The 20,000-nt window shown below is 34.9% G+C and overlaps 1 protein-coding gene and 1 long non-coding RNA gene across 2 annotated transcripts; both read left to right on the top strand.

Annotated features, from left to right (window-relative positions):
* Window positions 1–3: 3 nt before the first annotated feature.
* LOC138313921 (uncharacterized) lies at window positions 4–18,801 on the top strand (the record flags this gene model as incomplete). The annotated part of the gene is made up of 10 exons (XM_069254159.1): window positions 4–386; window positions 5,130–5,817; window positions 6,546–6,783; window positions 9,209–10,048; window positions 12,618–12,709; window positions 17,150–17,336; window positions 17,561–17,739; window positions 17,865–17,973; window positions 18,182–18,295; window positions 18,648–18,801. Coding segments are annotated over 10 exons (2,967 nt in total), but the record flags the coding sequence as incomplete, so codon positions are not given.
* On the top strand, window positions 15,310–16,342 carry LOC138313920 (uncharacterized). The gene is made up of 3 exons (XR_011207295.1): window positions 15,310–15,348; window positions 15,796–15,930; window positions 16,172–16,342. It is a non-coding gene; the product is annotated as an uncharacterized lncRNA (long non-coding RNA).
* Window positions 18,802–20,000: the final 1,199 nt, after the last annotated feature.

Raw genomic sequence — 20,000 nt, 5'->3', positions numbered from 1 at the left:
CCCTATGGAAACAGGAAGGCTAATTCAATGCCAGCTGAGTTTGTACGGAGAGGAGATGATTATGGCAGGAGGGGAGAGTCCCTCCCTGGTCACTATAACAAAGACTTGTCTCCTAATAGTAGTCTCGACCAGTACCCTGGGATAAGATCCGACCCCAGAGGGGATTCTTTGCCAGGCCGTTACACAGGGGGTCAGGACAACTCACCTAACACCAGTAATTACTCAGACGCAGCTTACGATAGATACACCGGACAACCTAACATACCTCAACGAGTGCCAAACCCTCACGACCCCTACAGCAGGGACCAGTACAACCCAGCGTCAAGGTCACAGGATCAAGGGCCAAGGTCACATGATCATGGTTACAATGAAGGGCCAAATCAAAGGTATCCTGATCATTCAGTCTCGTCTTCATCCAGAAATCGGGGCCCGACAGACAGCAGGGAGGGATTATATGCCCGTATAGAAAAGAAGGTTTCAAGTGTTGAGGAAAATCACTATATCCCCATGGGACCCTTCAGAAAACCCCTTGAGCAGAGCCGTAACAGTCACAAGTAAAATTCTGTGTAGACTTACTATAATTATAACTCTGGGTTTATCTACACAGGTATATATTAACATGGGCTATGGAATCCTCTCTATATATATGTATATTCACTCTTCTGCTACATCAGGTCTCCTGGCTAGTCATGGGTACTATACATGAAAAGACTTCCATGGCATGCCACCACCTTTAGATTTTGGGCTAGATATCTGTAATAGGCTTATGGTATACTTTTAGAATTTAGGAGATTTAATGTACCTTCACAATAAATCATCTCGTTTACTTTTAGGATTTTGTAACTTAGGAACAGTAGCTTTGAAAAAGGGAGATAATTTCTGAAAATCTTACTCGGTAACAAAGATTAATAAATGACATAACAGCGTCTGTAACATGAAACATTGATATTAATTCATTCTAGTCCACATTATATGTACACCTGCATTTTAATCTCACTCTTTCCCATTGATATGTTTTGATCATTACATTAACATGACACTATGATGATTATAACATATTTTGTTAGTTTAAAATATATATGCAGCTCTGGGTACCGTTCACAAAGCAGACGTAACATACGAATTTTCCGTAACTTTTGCGTAAGACATAATATTACGAATTACTAATGCATTTCACAAAACTTCATAAACATACGAACGGTTCGTAAGTTACCGTCAAAAATCTTGCGTAAAACTTTACGCCCAACCTCTACCCTGTGCGTAACTTCTAACGCATTTTCATGTCCCCGGTGTCTGGTAAACTCGTTCATTTTCTCCTATCGATGTTAGTGGATCTAAGCGCAATACAATTTACACGTTGTATATCTATAGAAAAAGTTAACGGAGAACTTCTTTTATTAAGAAAAATTTCCATTGGCAATGTTACCAACTTTCTTGTTCTGTGAGTTAAAAAATCGTGTCCAATTTTAGTATTATGTCCGAGGAATTTTTAATTTTATTGAAGTCCGGCGGTTGTACATCGACGTAGCGGAAAATTAAATGAAGGACATTGCGTATCGAAATAGTTAAATAAGTTGCGAGAAATTAAATCTTGTATGTCTCAGGGTTAAGTCATTGATTATATTCTATATTATGGTAATGACCAATTATATAGAATTGAAATACACTCAAAAAACGTGATTTTCTCGGAGAATAAAAACCATGCAATAGGTACTCTGTGCACTACACATACAACTTGAACAAATTCTAATATAAGATAACCAAAAATAGCAATTATTATACATACCATAAAAGTCGAGAAAACACTGGTCAAAATAATTCATTTTATAATTCATTACGTACCCAAATAAGTTGTCTATTGATTCCACAAATCAGCAAATAAATCGCCGTCTGTACAAATTTTAACTTTGACGTCATCAGTACAAAATAAGAACCTGTGTGATGGAGATGGACAAAGATTTTAGCGAACATTTACAAGGGAGATTAATTGCTTATAGAATAATGAATTTTTAAAACATTTTTTGACATATGTTAAAAAGGGAGAAAAAAACAAATATATATTCATGCTGACGGTTTCAGCGATATCTATTTATAGTAGTAGGCCCAACCTGGATGCATGGATGAATCACTTTCGATTTTGCAACACGTACGGACCATGTGCAGATGCATGCGGTATATTTTAGCTATATTTAAGAAAAATGTCAATGGTGACTTGAAAGGAAACTTAAAAGACTGATTAGAAAATAAAAAACAGATATGAAATATTTATTTTAAAAAATTTCAAACTTACACGATGAAAAAAATGGTTAATTACAGCACCTGTTTATGTCTATACATACATTCACTTGTATAATGATAAAATACACTGTCCGACTTAGGATCGTTTTGAAACATTTTTGGTGTCCGACTCAAGATCAAATCATGTTTGTGACTTTGAGCCAAATTATCAGATAAAATGCTGTGTCTCTTGGCAAAGTGAAGATTAATTCTGCATTTTCTTTTACACAAATCTTACAGTTTAAACTTCAGCTTTAAGTATTTTATGTCGTAATAATTAAAAGTATTGACTTCACTTTTATGTTTGGGAGTCACTAAAACTTTGGACCCTCGTCTCATCCCGTGAAATTTTCCGCCTACCATGTAGCTACTATTAGCCAATTTCATTACTGTATGTATAGACAATAATCACTCTAAAACGTTTATTACGTGTTAGTCTGGTCTAATGCATTTTGAACATATCTTATATATGAATGTCATAAAAAAAGTTTGTGAGTTACAATAAAGTTTATTCGTCATAATCTGCCTTTGATTTTAAATTTCAATTTTATGTTAAACGAAATGCTTATTTTATAGAAATGTCTGGAGAGACACTGTGGAGGTCAATGGTTGCATACATTTGTACCGCGCCTGGAATACGGCGTGCACGATCTCGCCTCACTCTTCCTTGTGATGCCAGTGAAGGGGGCAAATAAAGATCATAAGATTATAGACAAGTTTCATTGATATTCTCAAAATCCACTAAAAGAGGTTTCAGCCCCCCAAAATAACCCCCCCCCAAAAAAAAATGCAAAAAAGCCAACATTCTTCGTACTTACCTAAGAGCGCACACACTCTAAAGCCATTTGCTGTCACCAATAGGTTTACAAACCTTCTTAAGAATGACATTAAATATATTGTGCATCATTCCCTCATTCCATCATTCTATGGACAGAGGTATCGGCCAATCAGAGATGACATCACAAAACATATTATATATATTATGCCACAAGATGAAAACATGCAGTTCAAGTTTATTTCAATTAAATGCACATTTCAAGAAAGATTATATATATTTTTGATAACATATTTCTCAACACTTTATTATAAACGCTATTTTTTCAATAAATGGCACAAATAACTCCTCCTATATTTGCAAAGAATTTTCACATATCTTATTTTAGATTCACCAGAAATTCATGCCAGTAGGAACGAGGATTCCTACGTCTTTTCGTAAGTTACGCAAAAAAGTTACGAACACCTTTGTGAAACGCACTTACGAATTTCGTAAGTTTTGCGTAACGTTTTCGTAAATATTTACGAACGTTCGTAAGTTACGAAGCTTTGTGAAACGATACCCTGCTTTTTGTTTTCTTGAAATCACTGATCAATCTAAGCACTTTAAGTTGGCTTGGCAGGATGTAAGTGGACTATTTTTTTGTGGCTCAAAAAAACAATAATATTCTATTCCATATCTAACAATATTTCTATTGTTTCCAATTTCAATATAAGTTATTTTTCTGCTAAATCTTATTTTGTATTGATAATGTCTACAAACTTTCCTTGTATTACTGTGTGTTGTCATTGGCTACAGTTTGCGATGTGATGTGGTCTGTGTTGCTATGGTTTACAGTGCATGAGGTGTTGGTGATGTACATGGTGGTAGAATTCCAAATAATTTCATCATATTGCACTCATGGTAGAAATTATCAGTTCAGGGGTTTTGTGATTTTGGAGAAAAAATATTGTCCGATACTAAACCTGTCAGTTTCCATGTTGATAGTACATAAGTTCTGAAAAGGGGGAATCTGGTATACATATAGGTTTCCATGTTCGATTGTACATAAAATCTGAAAATGTGGGAATCTTGGTATATATATACATGGAACTCGGTTAATACGAACTCGAGGGGGACCGAGATAAAAACTTCGAGTTATCCGAGGTGTTCGAATTAAGCGAGTTATCATGTCTACTGACGATTCTCTTTACTTGGTTATATATAGACCAGTTCCAAGTCGTCAAAATGATGTGAACAAGAGAGATGTCAAAATCACCGATTATAGTTGCAAAATTATAACAATAAAACGAGATATATATTTTGAAATGCTGTTCTACAGCAGATTTATGGAGAAAAAATCAGCATTTTCGCCGAATACGTTGTCCAAAAAATCTCATTTCGAGTTATAAGAACATTTTATGTATGATTTTTGTCATTCGGACCCAAAAATTTACTTCGAATTATCCGAGTTCTTCGAGTTTTCCGAATTCGCATTATCCGAGTTCTTTAAACAAAGATCAAGAGGGTATTCGGCCGGGACCGGCAAAGTATTTCGTATCAAGCTGGGTTGTCAAATTATCCGAGTTCGTATCAACCAAGTTCCACTGTATATAGGTTTACAATTTACCAGTCCTTGGGATGTATTGGGCGTCATTTTATATTTGATTATTTTATTTTATTAATTTGTGTACCATTATCATTAGGAGGTTTAGACAGACATTGTTTAGTTTAGTGGTCAGTTTAATGCATGTGTTCTTGAATCAGTTTATACAGCTTAATTTGTACTTAACAAAGACTTTGTAACTAATTCTGTATTTGTACACGTTTCATTCTGATGAAAGCTTTATGCCCATTTGTTTTAAGTTCTTTTGTTACGGAGAACCATGCTATTAAGATTGGTACTATTCAGATTTATTATCAATATCTGTTTAATGCTAAAAATGCACATCAACAGGAAATGTGGCTCTGCTGTTTATTGTCTGCTTTTGACAGCTTGAAGCTTCTGCACAAAATTTACTGTTAAAACAAGACATTATTGCAATACAAAGAGGTTCATGGTATCAGTACTTATATTTATTTGAATTGTTTAAAGCAGATTTCGTGAGCCAGATGAGATGATGAGTCGTAGAGATGTCGCCCCACAGTATGCCAAACACCGAACTCGTGATACTCCTTCGGAACGTTCAAGTGACAATGAGGCTCCTCGACAAGCCGACTACGAGGGGTTTTACTCGCCAACACGCGAGTCTAAACAGCGAGAGCTTGCCAACCGACCACTACCAGCAATCAAAGTTCCCAAGGAGACAGAACAGCCTGCTATGAATGCCCACCACCAACGAGAGGATACCGATGATGGCTATAGCACCTTAACTAAGTACCAGGAACAGAAACGAAAGAGGGCTCAGGAACAGCAGGAGGGTCTGCATCCAGGCCCAAGGTCACAACATGACCTTTATGATCAGGGGTCAGGGTACCCCCGACATCAGGAACAAGAGTTAAGGGTTCCTGAGCATCAGAATGAAACTTTACACACCTATGTAAACTTGCCTGATAGATCAAGTCTCCGAGAACTTCAGGATCGGGATGATGGTGTGGAGTATATAGAGGAGGTACCTCAACGTCCTCCACTCCCGACCTCGGTACGGAAACAGATTGTGGAGGAAATCGCTCAGGCTAAGACCCCCAGGACATCAGAAGAGATTCTGGAGGCCGAGAGGAACCTAGAAACGAGGATGCAGCAACCATCTTATTTCAACTATCCAACACCTATATTTCCTCCAAAGGTAAGTATGTTAAATAGACTACAAGTGTCCCCTAGATTGATAGCAAACGTCTTTATATATTTGTGACTCAAGTATATATCAATTCATGTTGTCAGTTGTTTTGGTTCACGTCATTACACTTTAAAACATGCTGTGTTTCCAATAAATGTTGGCTATAAAATCAGATATATATATATACACTGTATCTATATAGAAATAAAGAATTGAAACACATTGTTAGTTTAGCATTAGCTCTGTATATATATATATATATACATAGAGATTGGAAACTCTTTATCTTGGTTTCCATTTGCTAAATACTTTTAAGTGTATTCTTTAAACATGATAATTTTGCATCAGTACAAAATATTAAACATTATATCCTGGTTTGATGTGACCAGTTTTCTAGATTGATGTTATATAATATGATTTTTGAAAGCATGAAAATCAGCAATTTTACCTGGTTTTTTTTTTTTTCGAAAATCAGACATTAAAAACCGGAAGTGCAATTTTTTTTTTTATTAATGTATCAGTTCAAATATAATTTTTTCTATTCAAAATTCTACTCAAACCATCTGAAAACTTTTATAACATATCAAAATTATTCTACTGCATTTAACTATTTAAGAGTTGATCTTAAAACCCCTAAGCACACACAGGTACATTTGCCAATCGTAAAAATGGCGGAGTTGCCAATCTCTATATATATATGTTTCTGATAAAATCTGCTAATGTGATTGTGTTTACAGGACCACCCTGTATTTGATGATCCTAAAGACTGGCAACATGGACAGCAAGGTCAAAACAGCCTACCAAGGCCTTCCAATCTCCCGGTAGGGGATGGCAGGGGAGGTAATTCTGGCTATTATAGGGACCAAGTGGATGGAAGTCCGTCAAGGGAGAGAACTATGCCGAATCAAATGTATGGACAAGGGCGGCCAAAATCATCTGATGGAAGAAGAAGGGACAAACCTATGGGGAAGCAAGGTAGGTCAGGGGAGGTAACTCCCATACATTTTCTCTATCTGTATAACAAATATTACAATATATCCACAGGTGTTCGTTTCTAATATAAGGGCAGTCTCAAGAAAAGCAGGCACCTGGCATTCTTTTTTACATCTGTATTTCAAATGTCAAATGAATATCAATGGTTGTAATTTAATGTAAAGCAATCTAATGTACAAGTTACATTATTTAGGATATGGTATAATAACTTGAAACTATCATGCTATATCTTTACATTTCTATTGTTATGTACTATTTTGTATTTTATTCTACTATTGCTTCATGTCGTCACCTTCATTACATCATCGTTTAAGTTGTATCCACATTTACTGTTCTCACTGGAGAGGACCATGTACAGTGCTCTCTCAAACCCAGTAAATCACTTCATTCTCACCATCACAACACATATGTCTCGTTTTCACCTCCACAATTGTCACCTCATTCTCACCAGCAACATGCAGTCATTTACTTCATTCTCACCAGCCACAATCATCACCTCACACCAGCGACTCTCATTACCTCATTCTCAACAGCCACATTCATCTCCTCATTCTCATCAGAGACAGCCAATCATTACCTCATTCTCACTAGCCACAATTCATTTTCACCAGTCTCATTTTCACCTTACTCTTACCACCACAGCCAATTCACCACTTTCTTACTGACCACAAACTTACCTTTTTCTCGTCAAATAGTGTAGTCTCACATATATATTTATAGCTCTGCGTAAAATTGTGGTATTTCTCTTTGACAAGACAGTCCGTATCGTCTTTTACGATTTTTCAAGTTAATATTCTAATGAAATTCATTATTCAACATATATCAAGAATTTGAAATAAATGTGTTCAAAGTGAGGAGAAAACCACATTGGAAACAGACTGGTCTAACACGACTAAATGACCTTCATAGCACCTTGATGTTCACCTTTATACGACCTTAAAATGACCTCTATCACATAACTTCTATATATAATATCACAAGTCTGATCTGCTGAATAATGTACACTGTAATTAGGAATTTAAATACTTAGATACAGTAATATAGAAATTCCTTTAGATGTTACATTTTCTATACTAATTATATACTTATATTTTACTTCTTTTTTATTTCTATGCTAGTCTTATGGCATACAATATCCCGTATAACAAATTAGGGAAAAAAAATCATACGCAAAGTAATAGATTTATTCATGCAGAATTTCTAGTGAAACTAGTTTGACTAGCTTAATTTAGATATATTGTCCTGTTTTCCTTAAATGAGTTCTGAAGGTTTAGTTCACTTCTACATGAGTAAGAAAGAATTAGAATTTAAAAGTGACCATAGAAAAATGACCTGTTTTGATTTACTTCCCCTCATCATGATTGGCATTAACACTCTAAATTATTCAAATTGGATCAAAGCTGTTCAAAAATATCACACAATTTAGCATGAATTGTCAACAAGTTCATACACGTTTAAGAAATCTACAACTGCACACATCTTTAAGGTATGAACAAGTTCACAAATCTTGGTTCTTGGTGTTCATAAGTTCACACATCTTTGAGTAATGTGTTCATAAGATTGAACACCATATTTCAAGATGTTTATAAGGTCTCACATTTCACTTAAAAAAAAGAGAACAACTTGGTTTAAGATGTTCACAAGTCCCCACACCTTATAGTGAAGATGTTCACAAGTTACACACCTTGGTTTTGGTGTTCAAAGGTTTGCATGTCCCCATTTTGGACTTCTAGTATTCACAGATTTTAGAAAGACTGGTCTGAGTTTTGTAGTGTCTGTTGTACTACTAAGATTTTACTTGAGTTCTTAGTGCATGTTATTATTAAAAAGACAAGCCTACTAATTTTTGTTTTCTAAATCACGACCTACAGCAGTGGGATCATCAAGATCAATATTTTAGCTGATAGCCCATCACAAATCGTAAAATTGTCAAACAACTTATTATGCATGGCTTTAATTAACTTGTTTTTTGTTATGGAAACACTCATTTTATGCTTGAAAAATTGATGCATGTTATGTTTGGTAGACTTAAATGGGTAATGAGTAAGTTAGTATCGTTTGTTTTGGGAAATAGATGTAGCAACATAATTGAAAGAAAACAAACATACTCAGACATACATAAAGATGGAGATTAATTCTTTTTCTATGAAAACTAAAAACAATGTAATTTAAATTGCGTTTTGTCTCTATAACATAGTGTTCTGGCAAATAATCATGGATTTGTTTCTTGAGTTTCTGTTTTACAATGTCTATTTCACTACTAAATCATCATGCATCATGTTAATACACAATTAACTGTAGTGTGTTTTGTGTGGCTATAACTAACCGTAAGTGTAGGTACCATTGTGTTGGAGAGATGGGGAAACCTCATATTGTATGTTACACCAGTGGTTTATCCCTATAGCAGTAGAGGAGGCTAACAGATCAAGTCCCAACACGGTGGATGAACACACAGAAGACGGACAGACACGGGACAGATCGTCAGTGGAAAGGTTAGACCTGAGCGAAGGCTCCATTCAGGCAGACATTGTTGATGTCCTTCATGAAGATATGTTTACCAGTCAGAGTGAAGGATTAGAAAAGAGCTCTGAGGATCTTGTAGGCTTAGAAGACAGGGGTAGGTCTACCAAGGACGACCTGGCGAGATACAGGACACCTGAAGGGGATGTGTATACCCAGGTACATAGACATGGGCAGACGGAACATCAACAGAAAACATCCAAAATGGATGGTGGAGCTAGGAAAGAAAGGTCAGGTGTACAGACAAAACAGAGTAGACCTTCAGATAGGAAGGACAAGAAAGACAATGTGATAGGATCCCAGCTTGACAGCCACAGGGAAGGTGCCACGGTCAGTAACTATGCCAACATGAACCCTATGGACATGCCGTATGAGGAGGTACACAGACTGGAGGTCAGCAGTGAGGAGGACGAGAAGGATCTCGCCAGTAGGAGGAAGGAACGAAGGTCAGCCTTCCGACCTCTTCTCCCCAAACCTCAGGGCAAGAACACGCTTCAACGATTCGATCGTTTAATGGGGACTCCACCATGTCCCCCTAGTCCTGAAGGGTCAGACAGGGTTGGCAAAAAGATACACCGTAATCCTAGACCTGCTTATAGTAGTGACAGTAAACAAAACTTGTTTGATGCAGAAGAGGAGGAAGAGACGCAGGTGAAAAAGAGGATATCTGTGGCTAGTATAGCAAGTTCAAAAGGGTCAGAGTTCAGAGGTCACAACATCAAATCAGGTACATACATACTTGATTAGATTTAATGTTATAATTGATCAAATGGGATAGTTTTTTGTTTTTTTACTAATATGTCTTGACTTGAATGTGCATGTTAGAATGGTGTGTAGTAGATTAAGTAGTCGGTAGGATTTTTGTATTGATTGTTAAGGTTTAGGACATTCCTGATGCTAACACCTGTTCATGAAACATACCTGATAGTATGACACAGGTTAAAAAAAAATTATTACACCTGTTATAAAACACCTAAAACACATACATTACACAATCTATACAGTTATACATACCCATAGCATGGCCAGTCTCCATTACTGTTACTTACCAGAATTTTTTGGTGATCCTGCATGTGCAAATGACTCCCAGTTGTTCTTGTTGTTTAGGCCAGGTCATTGTCAAAGCTGACGATTTGTGGCCATTGTTAATTTGTCTACCTGAGAAGTTTGTAATTCATATCTGGTTATATTCCACCAGTGAGAGGCTTCAAAACATTGTCCTTGTTTTTGTCAGTGGTTTGGACATTCATGCTTGCTAAGAACATCGCCATAAAAACTAGATTGTGCCCATTATATCATATAACATATGTATATCATACAATATGTACTTGTCTGTAACTTGTGCTTTGCCCTCTATATATATACATCCTATAATATAAGTATAATATAACTATGCTGCATATATTCTGGAATAATAAGTATGAACTACCTATATATATATATAATCAATCTTTATAATACATGTATATCACTATAGTCTATTAGATGTATTATCATTAGACTTTCCTGATATTTGTCCTCTGCTGAAAAGTCAAGGTCACATTTACTGCAATCCCCAGAGATATAAACAATGGTTACAAATAGTATGATAGAGATGACAGACTTGTTTTTGGATGTTTTATTATAGATACTGAATTAATATATTAATGGCTGGTGTGATATGATCATAAATATTTACAGATCCCAACATTATTTTGACGAAGATTTATTTCCGTTCACCCAAAAAACACCATCCTCCAATCTCGTGGATTTCGATTCATACAAAATGAAATTCATACAAAATAATATACTTGAAGTATTCCATACAATTTTACCATAATATACATTGACAGTATTCCATACAATTTACCATAATATACATTGACATATTCCATACAATTTTACAATATACATTGACAGTATTCCATACAATTTTACCATAATATACATTGACAGTATTCCATACAATTTTACCATAATATACATTGACAGTATTCCATACAATTTTACCATAATATACATTGACAGTATTCCATACAATTTTACCAGAATATACATTGACAGTATACATTTGTGAACATCTACAGTTACCACTCCAGTTACATCCTTGACAACACTCAGAATTCCCCATACACTGCTATGCATCCTCCCCAAATATATCCATCATGCAAAACCCTTCATCAATTCATATTGAAGATATGTAGCAATATAATACTTAAAAATTGTAATAAGATTATTTAACTGTTTCTATGTATAAATACGTATGATTGTCTATACCTTTGTCTGCCTGTATTTTGTCATATCTGTGTTTTGGTATGTTACCTGCTTACCTATATCTTCATATTGGCTAGGTTTACCTGTATATGCATTTACCTGTAAGTGCATTGCCCTTGTTTACCTGTGTTTTCAGAATGTTACCTGTACTTTACCTACGTCTTTGTTTCTTGTGTTATGTAATACCTGTATGTGTATTTCTTTGTTTACCTTTTTTTAGTATGTTACCTGTACTTACGTCTTTGTTTCTTGTGTCGACCTGTATGTAATTACCTGTATGTGTATTGTCTTTGTTCTACCTGTGTTTTTTAGTATGTTACCTGTACTTTACTTATGTCTTTGTTTCTTGTGTCGACCTGTATGTAATTACCTGTATGTGTATTGTCTTTGTTTACCTGTGTTTTTAGTATGTTACCTGTACTTTACTATGTCTTTGTTACTTGTGTCGACCTGTATGTAATTACCTGTATGTGTATTGTCTTTGTTTACCTGTGTTTTTAGTATGTTACCTGTACTTTACTTATGTCTTTGTTACTTGTGTCGACCTGTATGTAATTACCTGTATGTGTATTGTCTTTGTTTACCTGTGTTTTTAGTATGTTACCTGTAACTTTACTTATGTCTTTGTTACTTGTGTCGACCTGTATGTAATTACCTGTATGTGTATTGTCTTTGTTTACCTGTGTTTTTAGTATGTTACCTGTACTTTACTTATGTCTTTGTTACTTGTGTCGACCTGTATGTAATTACCTGTGTGTCTTTGTTTGTTCATTCCTGTTGTAATTACCTGTATGTTTTGTCTTGTTACCTGTATGTTACCTGTACTTTACTTATGTCTTTGTTACTTGTGTCGACCTGTATGTAATTACCTGTATGTGTATTGTCTTTGTTTATATACCTGTGCGAAAGTGTGTTACCTGTGTTAATCTGCTGTGTTTCTATGTATACATGTATATTGCCGTTTTACCTGTATTTGCTTTTATCTATCTGTGTATGTAGGTAAACATATATTTCCTTTGTTCACCTGTATGTGGGTTTTATAGGTGAGGGGGGTAGAAGACACCCTGGAAAGTTAGACCCAGGACCAATTCATACGGTAAAGGAGGATCCGGATATGGCTGATGAGGATGTCATTGTAAGTCCTATCTCACTGTAATGACAGGTTATTTCTTCATTATCAATATACAATACAACAAACTTCATATCCATAATATTTAGAAGCTTAGTTTACAGGCCCTTGACTTTCTATGTATTGTAAACCAATTTTCTTCTACGGCTACTAAATTTTGCGATTTCCATTTCAAAACAAGTTCGTGAAAATTAACTTTTGCTTTGTTTGGATCTCAAAATTTACAAAAGTAAATCACAATGAAAGAAAGTTAACTTACAGTAATACATTTTGTTACTGAAATGAAACTCAAGAGTATTACTTTATCTTACATTTTGTTACTGATACGAAACTCGAGAGTATTACTTTATCCTACATTTTGTTACTGATACCAAACTCGAGTATTATTTTATATTACATTTTGTTACTGATACGAAACTCGAGAGTATTACTTTATCATACATTTTGTCAATGATACAAAACTCGAGAGTATTACTTTATCATATACATTTTGTCACTGAAACGAAACTCGAGAGTATTACTTTATCATACACATTTTGTCACTGATACGAAACTTGAGAGTATTACTATATCCTACATTTTGTTACTGATACGAAACTCGAGAGTATTACTTTATCATATACATTTTGTCACTGAAACGAAACTCGAGAGTATTACTTTATCATACATTTTGTTACTGATACGAAACTCGAGAGTATTACTTTATCATATACATTTTGTCACTGATACGAAACTCGAGAGAATTACTTATCATACATTTTGTTACTGATACGAAACTCGAGAGTATTACTTTATCATATACATTTTGTCACTGAAACGAAACATCGAGAGTATTACTTTATCATACATTTTGTTACTGATACCAAACTCGAGAGTCATTATTTTATATTACATTTTGTTACTGATACACAAAATTGATCATTGTTATTTATATTACATTTTGTCACTGATACGAAACTCGAGAGTATTACTATATCATATACATTTTGTCACTGAAACGAAACTCGAGAGTATTATTTATCATTGTGACTGAAACGAAACTCGAGAGTATTACTTTATCATTTTGACTGAAACGAAACTCGAGAGTATTACTTTTTGTCAATACATTTTGTTTTATCATGATACTGATACGAAACTCGAGTATTATTTTATCTCACATTTTGTCACTGATACGAAACTCGAGAGTATTACTTTATCATACACATTTTGTCACTGATACGAAACTCGAGAGTATTACTTTATCAATACATTTTGTTTACTGATACGAAACTCGAGAGTATTACTTTATCATATACATTTTTGTTCACTGAACGAAACTCGAGAGTATTACTTTATCATACATTTTGTCACTGATACGAAACTCGAGAGTATTACTTTATCAAATACATTTTGTTACTGATACGAAACTCGAGAGTATTACTTTATCATACATTTTGTTACTGATACGAAACTCGAGAGTATTACTTTATCATATACATTTTGTCATTGATACGAAACTCGAGAGTATTACTTTATCATACATTTTGTTGATGACAGGAAAACTCAGAGGTGTCCCTAACATAAAGAAGTACCCTCTTAGTGCACGTGGGCGCATCAGAATGAGCATTTCCGCTGGAGATCTCATCGGCAAAACAGTAAGTCAATCAGATTTTAGTGTGAACAGTGCTAAATAAGACTTAGCACTTAAATATGTACTTTTTACAGTATTCGCCATTGCTCCCTTGCGGGTTGGTATCAATTGTTACGTCAATATTTTGTGAGCTCAATGCACGTCGTTTTCTCCGAAAAGTATAACATTACGCTCGCAAACACATGACGTCACAATCAATACCTACTATGCAAGTGCAGAAAACTCTGTAATATGCAAATACTGAATATGGTGATGAAAACTGAAAATGAACTGTTCACTTACTTTTCTGTTCTGTTTAATTTAATGAGGTTGTAAGAGCAACCTTCTGTTTTGTGATGGACACTAAGATTAAATGATATTTTCCTTTTCAGGCATGATGAGCTTGTATTACTGCTGATTCAACTAACGAAGAGAGCACGCTGATCTGGAAAAGGAACGTAACTACTTCCGGGAGAAAGTTGACCAACGTCGTGCGTCGGAACACCACTATAGGGCGTCTGTAAGTATAAGTAGAAGTCTGTAAGTTTAAGTAGAAGTCTGTGAACAATACTGTCATTAAATACATGATGTTTCTGAATGTTATGTTTTATTTACTCCATGGCTGGATTTAACATACAGCTTATGATGTCTTCTTTCATCTTACAGTCTCCAGGAGTCTGACGGTTCCATTTGACCAGCTAACAGAAAGAGAACATCATGAAATATATGCAACTACGCAACCAGTTAGAAGATGCAGAGAAAAGGGTATGGACCTATATTTCTTTGACAGTACTGAATTTTGACAAAATATATGGAAAAATTTTGTTAAAAAATCAAAGATTGCTCGTTGTCGGTTTTAGGTTTTAAAAATTGTTAAAAGTTTGACTTGTTACTTTTGTGTTACAGTTAGAGGTATACAGACCGATGGTCAATCTTGTCCACAATATGGTCAACATGGGCAGTCTTTATGGAGGGGGGGGGGGGGGGGGGGGGGGGGGGGGGGGACAACTTCATGTTGGCCAGTCAGTACAGAAAGGTCAGTAATGATTACGAAACGGAAGACAACTTTATAGTTAAAGGGAGGGAGACAATGCAACAGAAAAAAGGGGGATAACCTGATACTGAAGGGGAGACAATTTCATAAGATTTAAATGGGAGGTAAAATTGTCTTTTACACTTACTAAAGAGAGGAGACAACTGTGGATAAACTGTAAGCCAGTCATCCATATAGGAGGTATCATTAGTAATATTTTTGCATCTAATAATTGCAATAAAAAAAAGTTGGGTTTTCTGTTTTTGGCTATTTAATTGATAATTAAATTGCTTATATAATTGGTAATGAAAATGCTTTAAAGGAAGAAATTTGTACCTGTTTTCTTTGAATGAAGAATATTAAAATTATTGATTCAGTAATCTATAGATTATAAGTCAGACTTGTGAAATATCCACTTAAACTGATATTAATGTATCATGCTTTTTGCAGCACTTGTTGTCTCCTGATGAGTTCACACCACCCAAGAAGATGTTGGAGTTTTCACGGAAACACCAGGAAGAAAAGATTGTACACGGCATCAAAGAGGATATTAAACAGCTATCTTCTGATGAAGTCATTCTTGAGGTTGGTCTGTGTAAATCTATTACAGAGTTCTATAGGGTTCTGGGCTAGTGTAATTGGAAGGAAGACACCATAGTCCATAAGATTCTTCACTGTTGATATAAAGGTTCAATAAGCTGAGTATTTTGAGAGAGCTATTGATATTTGTATACAAGTTTGGGGACAACATTGGAAAGTTTTTGAAACATAAGATATTTTCTATAAATCAGTGACATCACTAACATGATGTTTTAATATCTTATAGGATAAGCTGGAGAAACTGTACGAGCTTAGACCGACGTATGCATGAGCAGTCCTACCATGTAGCCCAGGCCCAGGAGGATAAGGACATGCTGGAGAAGGCGCTCCAGGGAATCCTACGTCAGCAGGGACATGAGTCGAGATAACCCACGTCGAACAGGATCAGCTCATCCACCAACAATCGAATACATAGAGAAAGAGATCTTTCCCGGGTCATGCATTCAACTGGCCAAGGCCTCGCGGGTAACTAGATTAATGGGGTCTTGTCAAATAAAAAAAGATATTTTAACTTATTTGAAAAAATTTTTGGCTGGTTAGCATCTTGCCTTGCCGAGGTGTTTGTATGTTATACCCAGAAATCAATTAGCTATTTTCAAAAGGAATTGTTTACTACAGAATTAAATTTTCCGTTTTTCAGGATCTGAAGAAGAAACTACAGCAGAAAAATAATAAGATTGAACATTGAAGTAGCATTCACTGGGGTCAAAGGTCACGGGAGGAAATTGTATCGGAAGGTTGTTTTTAAAGTGCCTCCATCGTTGGGGACATAGGTCAATTGGGGATTTGGTTTTGTTATTTGGTTTTACACAAGAAGGCAGAGTTTTTCCGATTTTTCATAAAGTATTTCATGATTTGTATGGAGGCAATTCTTGCTTTGTCTGTTTGGAGTCCATTCATTCAAAGGACAGGGGAAATGTTTTTGTGCACTTACTGGGAAATTTTTTCTTATTCTTCCCTATCATTAAAAAGGTCATCTAAATGTTTTGAATTACTTCTCGGGAGACACATATTGATTTGACCCCGATATTGTGCTGTATGACAGTAGATATGTTTTTCCTGTGACTTGCATAATTATTTTTCCCTCTTTTAAGGCCGAATCTAGAAAATTTTGTCCTGAAAAAATATTTGGCTATACATATTATCTCAATTCACTTACCATAAATTCTTGGTTCTATACTTTAAGTATAATGTTTAATATCATAATTCTACATCACAGTCCAATGAGAGCCTAAGAAACAAAATGAAGATGGAAAAAGACCTAGCCCAGGTTAAGAACATCATGGCTGGGTTAAATCAACAGGGAGCGCAATTGTCCGAGGCAATGAACACACTACGGCGATCCTCAGCTGGGGCAAAATTCGCTTCTGCATTTACTAAAGTCGACCAAAGTAAGCATTTTCTATACACAGTCTAATAAAGACTTTTTATGCCCTTGCCACAAAACAGAGTGGCATGGATTGTTTGTGATGTCCAATTCAATTATATAGGGTAGTGTCACATCCTGTCTCATCTATATTTCATATGTGCAGATTATTTATGTTACAGATAGTTCTAGTTTAATCAAAGTTAACTGGTTGTTCTTGTATGTGAAATGAGAAGTCTTTGTTCACAGAAAACTTGCCTAAACCTGCACCTGTGAGTACATATATGGAGACTGATTTGGATTCGGCTAAGACGACCGATCTTTCACAGGTACAGGAGATTTTATTGTCCTACCGCGACCAAACACCCGTCCACACGTCGCCCACGGTTACCGTCAAGTCTCCTCATCAACCAATCATGGCTGTCAAGGTAACTCAAATGTATAATAAGATTAAAATATGGAGGGAAGCGAAAGACATCATTAGAGGAGACTGAATATGTCATGTATAATTGGAAATTTATCTAAAGTTGTTAAATGTTTGTTTTATTTACAGAATGTCTCTAACCTGGAGAGTACCCCCAGCAGAGTACCTGGTGTAGAGGACGGTGTGCATGGGCCATGGGATATAGAAGATGCTGACGAAAATACCAAACGATTTTTCGGTGAGTATCGCACATTCTTTAAAAACATATTTCATTCTGGTTATAAAAGATATCAATATTCAATTTATTGCATTCATTCACTTATCAAAGTCATAATTAAAGAAAATATTTGAAGAAAAGTATAAAAAATGAAGAAATTTGAAGAAAATTTGCCAAATATACATTCTACCGTATTTCACTCGGGTATGTTTGTATATTAATTGTGTAGGTCTCCTGCCAAAAGACAAACCAAAAACTCTGACAGTGAGAGATGTAAAGAGACAGTCAGAGCAGAGGAAAGAACAACTTAAAGTGAGGAAGGAACCAGAGGAGGACAGTGCAGGTACCATAGTAACATATTCATAATTTTGATATTTAAAAAGTGATTTCTTTTGATATTTATTTGTTAGAAAACGCAAAAAAAAAGTATTTATTCCCAAAGGACTTCATTGAATTTAGGATGTTTTCAATACATCCGTCAATCTTGTCGTTTGGCAATTTGTCCGATACCAATTTTATATGAAGGAAACATTTATGAATTGAAACATTTTTAATTCGATTAAGTTTCATTTTAATTAAGTTGAATCATGACTTATGTACAAGGAATTAAGCATTTGTACTATTTATTATGAAAACAGACTTTTGTTTTCAATATGCAGTTCCTACATCAGTTGAATGTTTGTTTTTTCCCCTAGAACCCTGGAGTTACAATGGTACAGACCAGGTAGGTGTTACAAGCTTCTGCATGAACAAGAATTCTAACCAAATACGTCTTACACCAAATATTTATACCAGTTTGTGTCGTAAACACAAGAATGTCATATACAGATAATACACAGAACAAGTTTATCTATTATATTATGTATATAAAGAGAATCTGGATTGTCCAGACACAACATACATGTAACAACACATACAATATGTATTCAGGAAAGATGACCCTAATAGCATCTTTTGACAAAGAAATTTAGTTGGCGCCTGGTTTGTGTTAAATTGCTGTTCCTCTTTCCTGATATCAGTGATTTTACACAAATGACAGTATCTGCTCATTTTTCAATATCACATTTTATCTCATTTATTGCTGATCACACTGCCTGAAATTGCTTTCAAGTTTTAAAAGTAGATGCAAAATTTACTGTTTTAATTAAATTTTTGATGTTGCTATCAATTGCTTATTTGGAATCCAATTTAAAAAACCAGAGAATTCTGATTGAAGGATTATAAAAGATGTATGCATGCACTCTTGAAACAAAGTCAGCATTATATTTAGTACAAGATGAGATCTTATCAACAAAATGTTAAAAAAAACACTGTAATCAGCATTGAATTGAGTCATCACCAACACTTGAAAAATCGTCTTTTGAACATATTTTCACAATATGACCTATCACAGAAAATTTCTTGATATTGCCATCACAGAATTCTAAGTCAGTGATGTTCTATATCCCTTGTTTCATAAAGGTATTATTGAATTGTTTTATCAAAAGCAATGTTGCAAAGAATGGAGTAAAAGATTGTGTATTGATGGTGCTATCAGGAATATTTATATATCATAGAAGAATTTATATATCCATGGAGAACTTAGCATTTATGTCAAGATGTGTCCTATGCTTGCTAAGCTCATTCTGTGGTTTAAAAGTTAACATCATCCACAAAAATCAGTAGGTTTAGCTATAGAGATCATATGCCTATGTGTTTGAAGTTTAAACTTGAATTTTTGAAACTGGGTTTGAGTTGAACTGTTTCTAATGTCTTTGATGTGGAATGCTTTTAAACACAGAATTGGTTAAGCGTTTTGCCAGGGTATAATATTGTCGCCAGATATTGATATTGTGTCCAAAAGAAAATGTGTGCATTTTGGTTCAACACTGTGTTGAATCCTTTCTAAAGATAAAATATTCAAAGAATATATGAAAGTAAAAAAAAAAAAAAAAAAATCATCATTATTTAGGGTTTTTATACAGAGAAAACTGCCAAAAACAGGTTTAAATCCTGCGACAATATAACACACCTGGTTGTTGTGACTCCATGTTTTGCTTTGTGTGAAT

This window comes from Argopecten irradians, unplaced genomic scaffold, assembly GCF_041381155.1.
Source record: "Argopecten irradians isolate NY unplaced genomic scaffold, Ai_NY scaffold_1068, whole genome shotgun sequence".
NCBI lineage: Eukaryota > Metazoa > Mollusca > Bivalvia > Pectinida > Pectinidae > Argopecten > Argopecten irradians.
The sequence above is the reverse complement of the archived record's forward strand: the minus strand, read 5'-3'. Positions and strand labels throughout refer to the sequence as shown.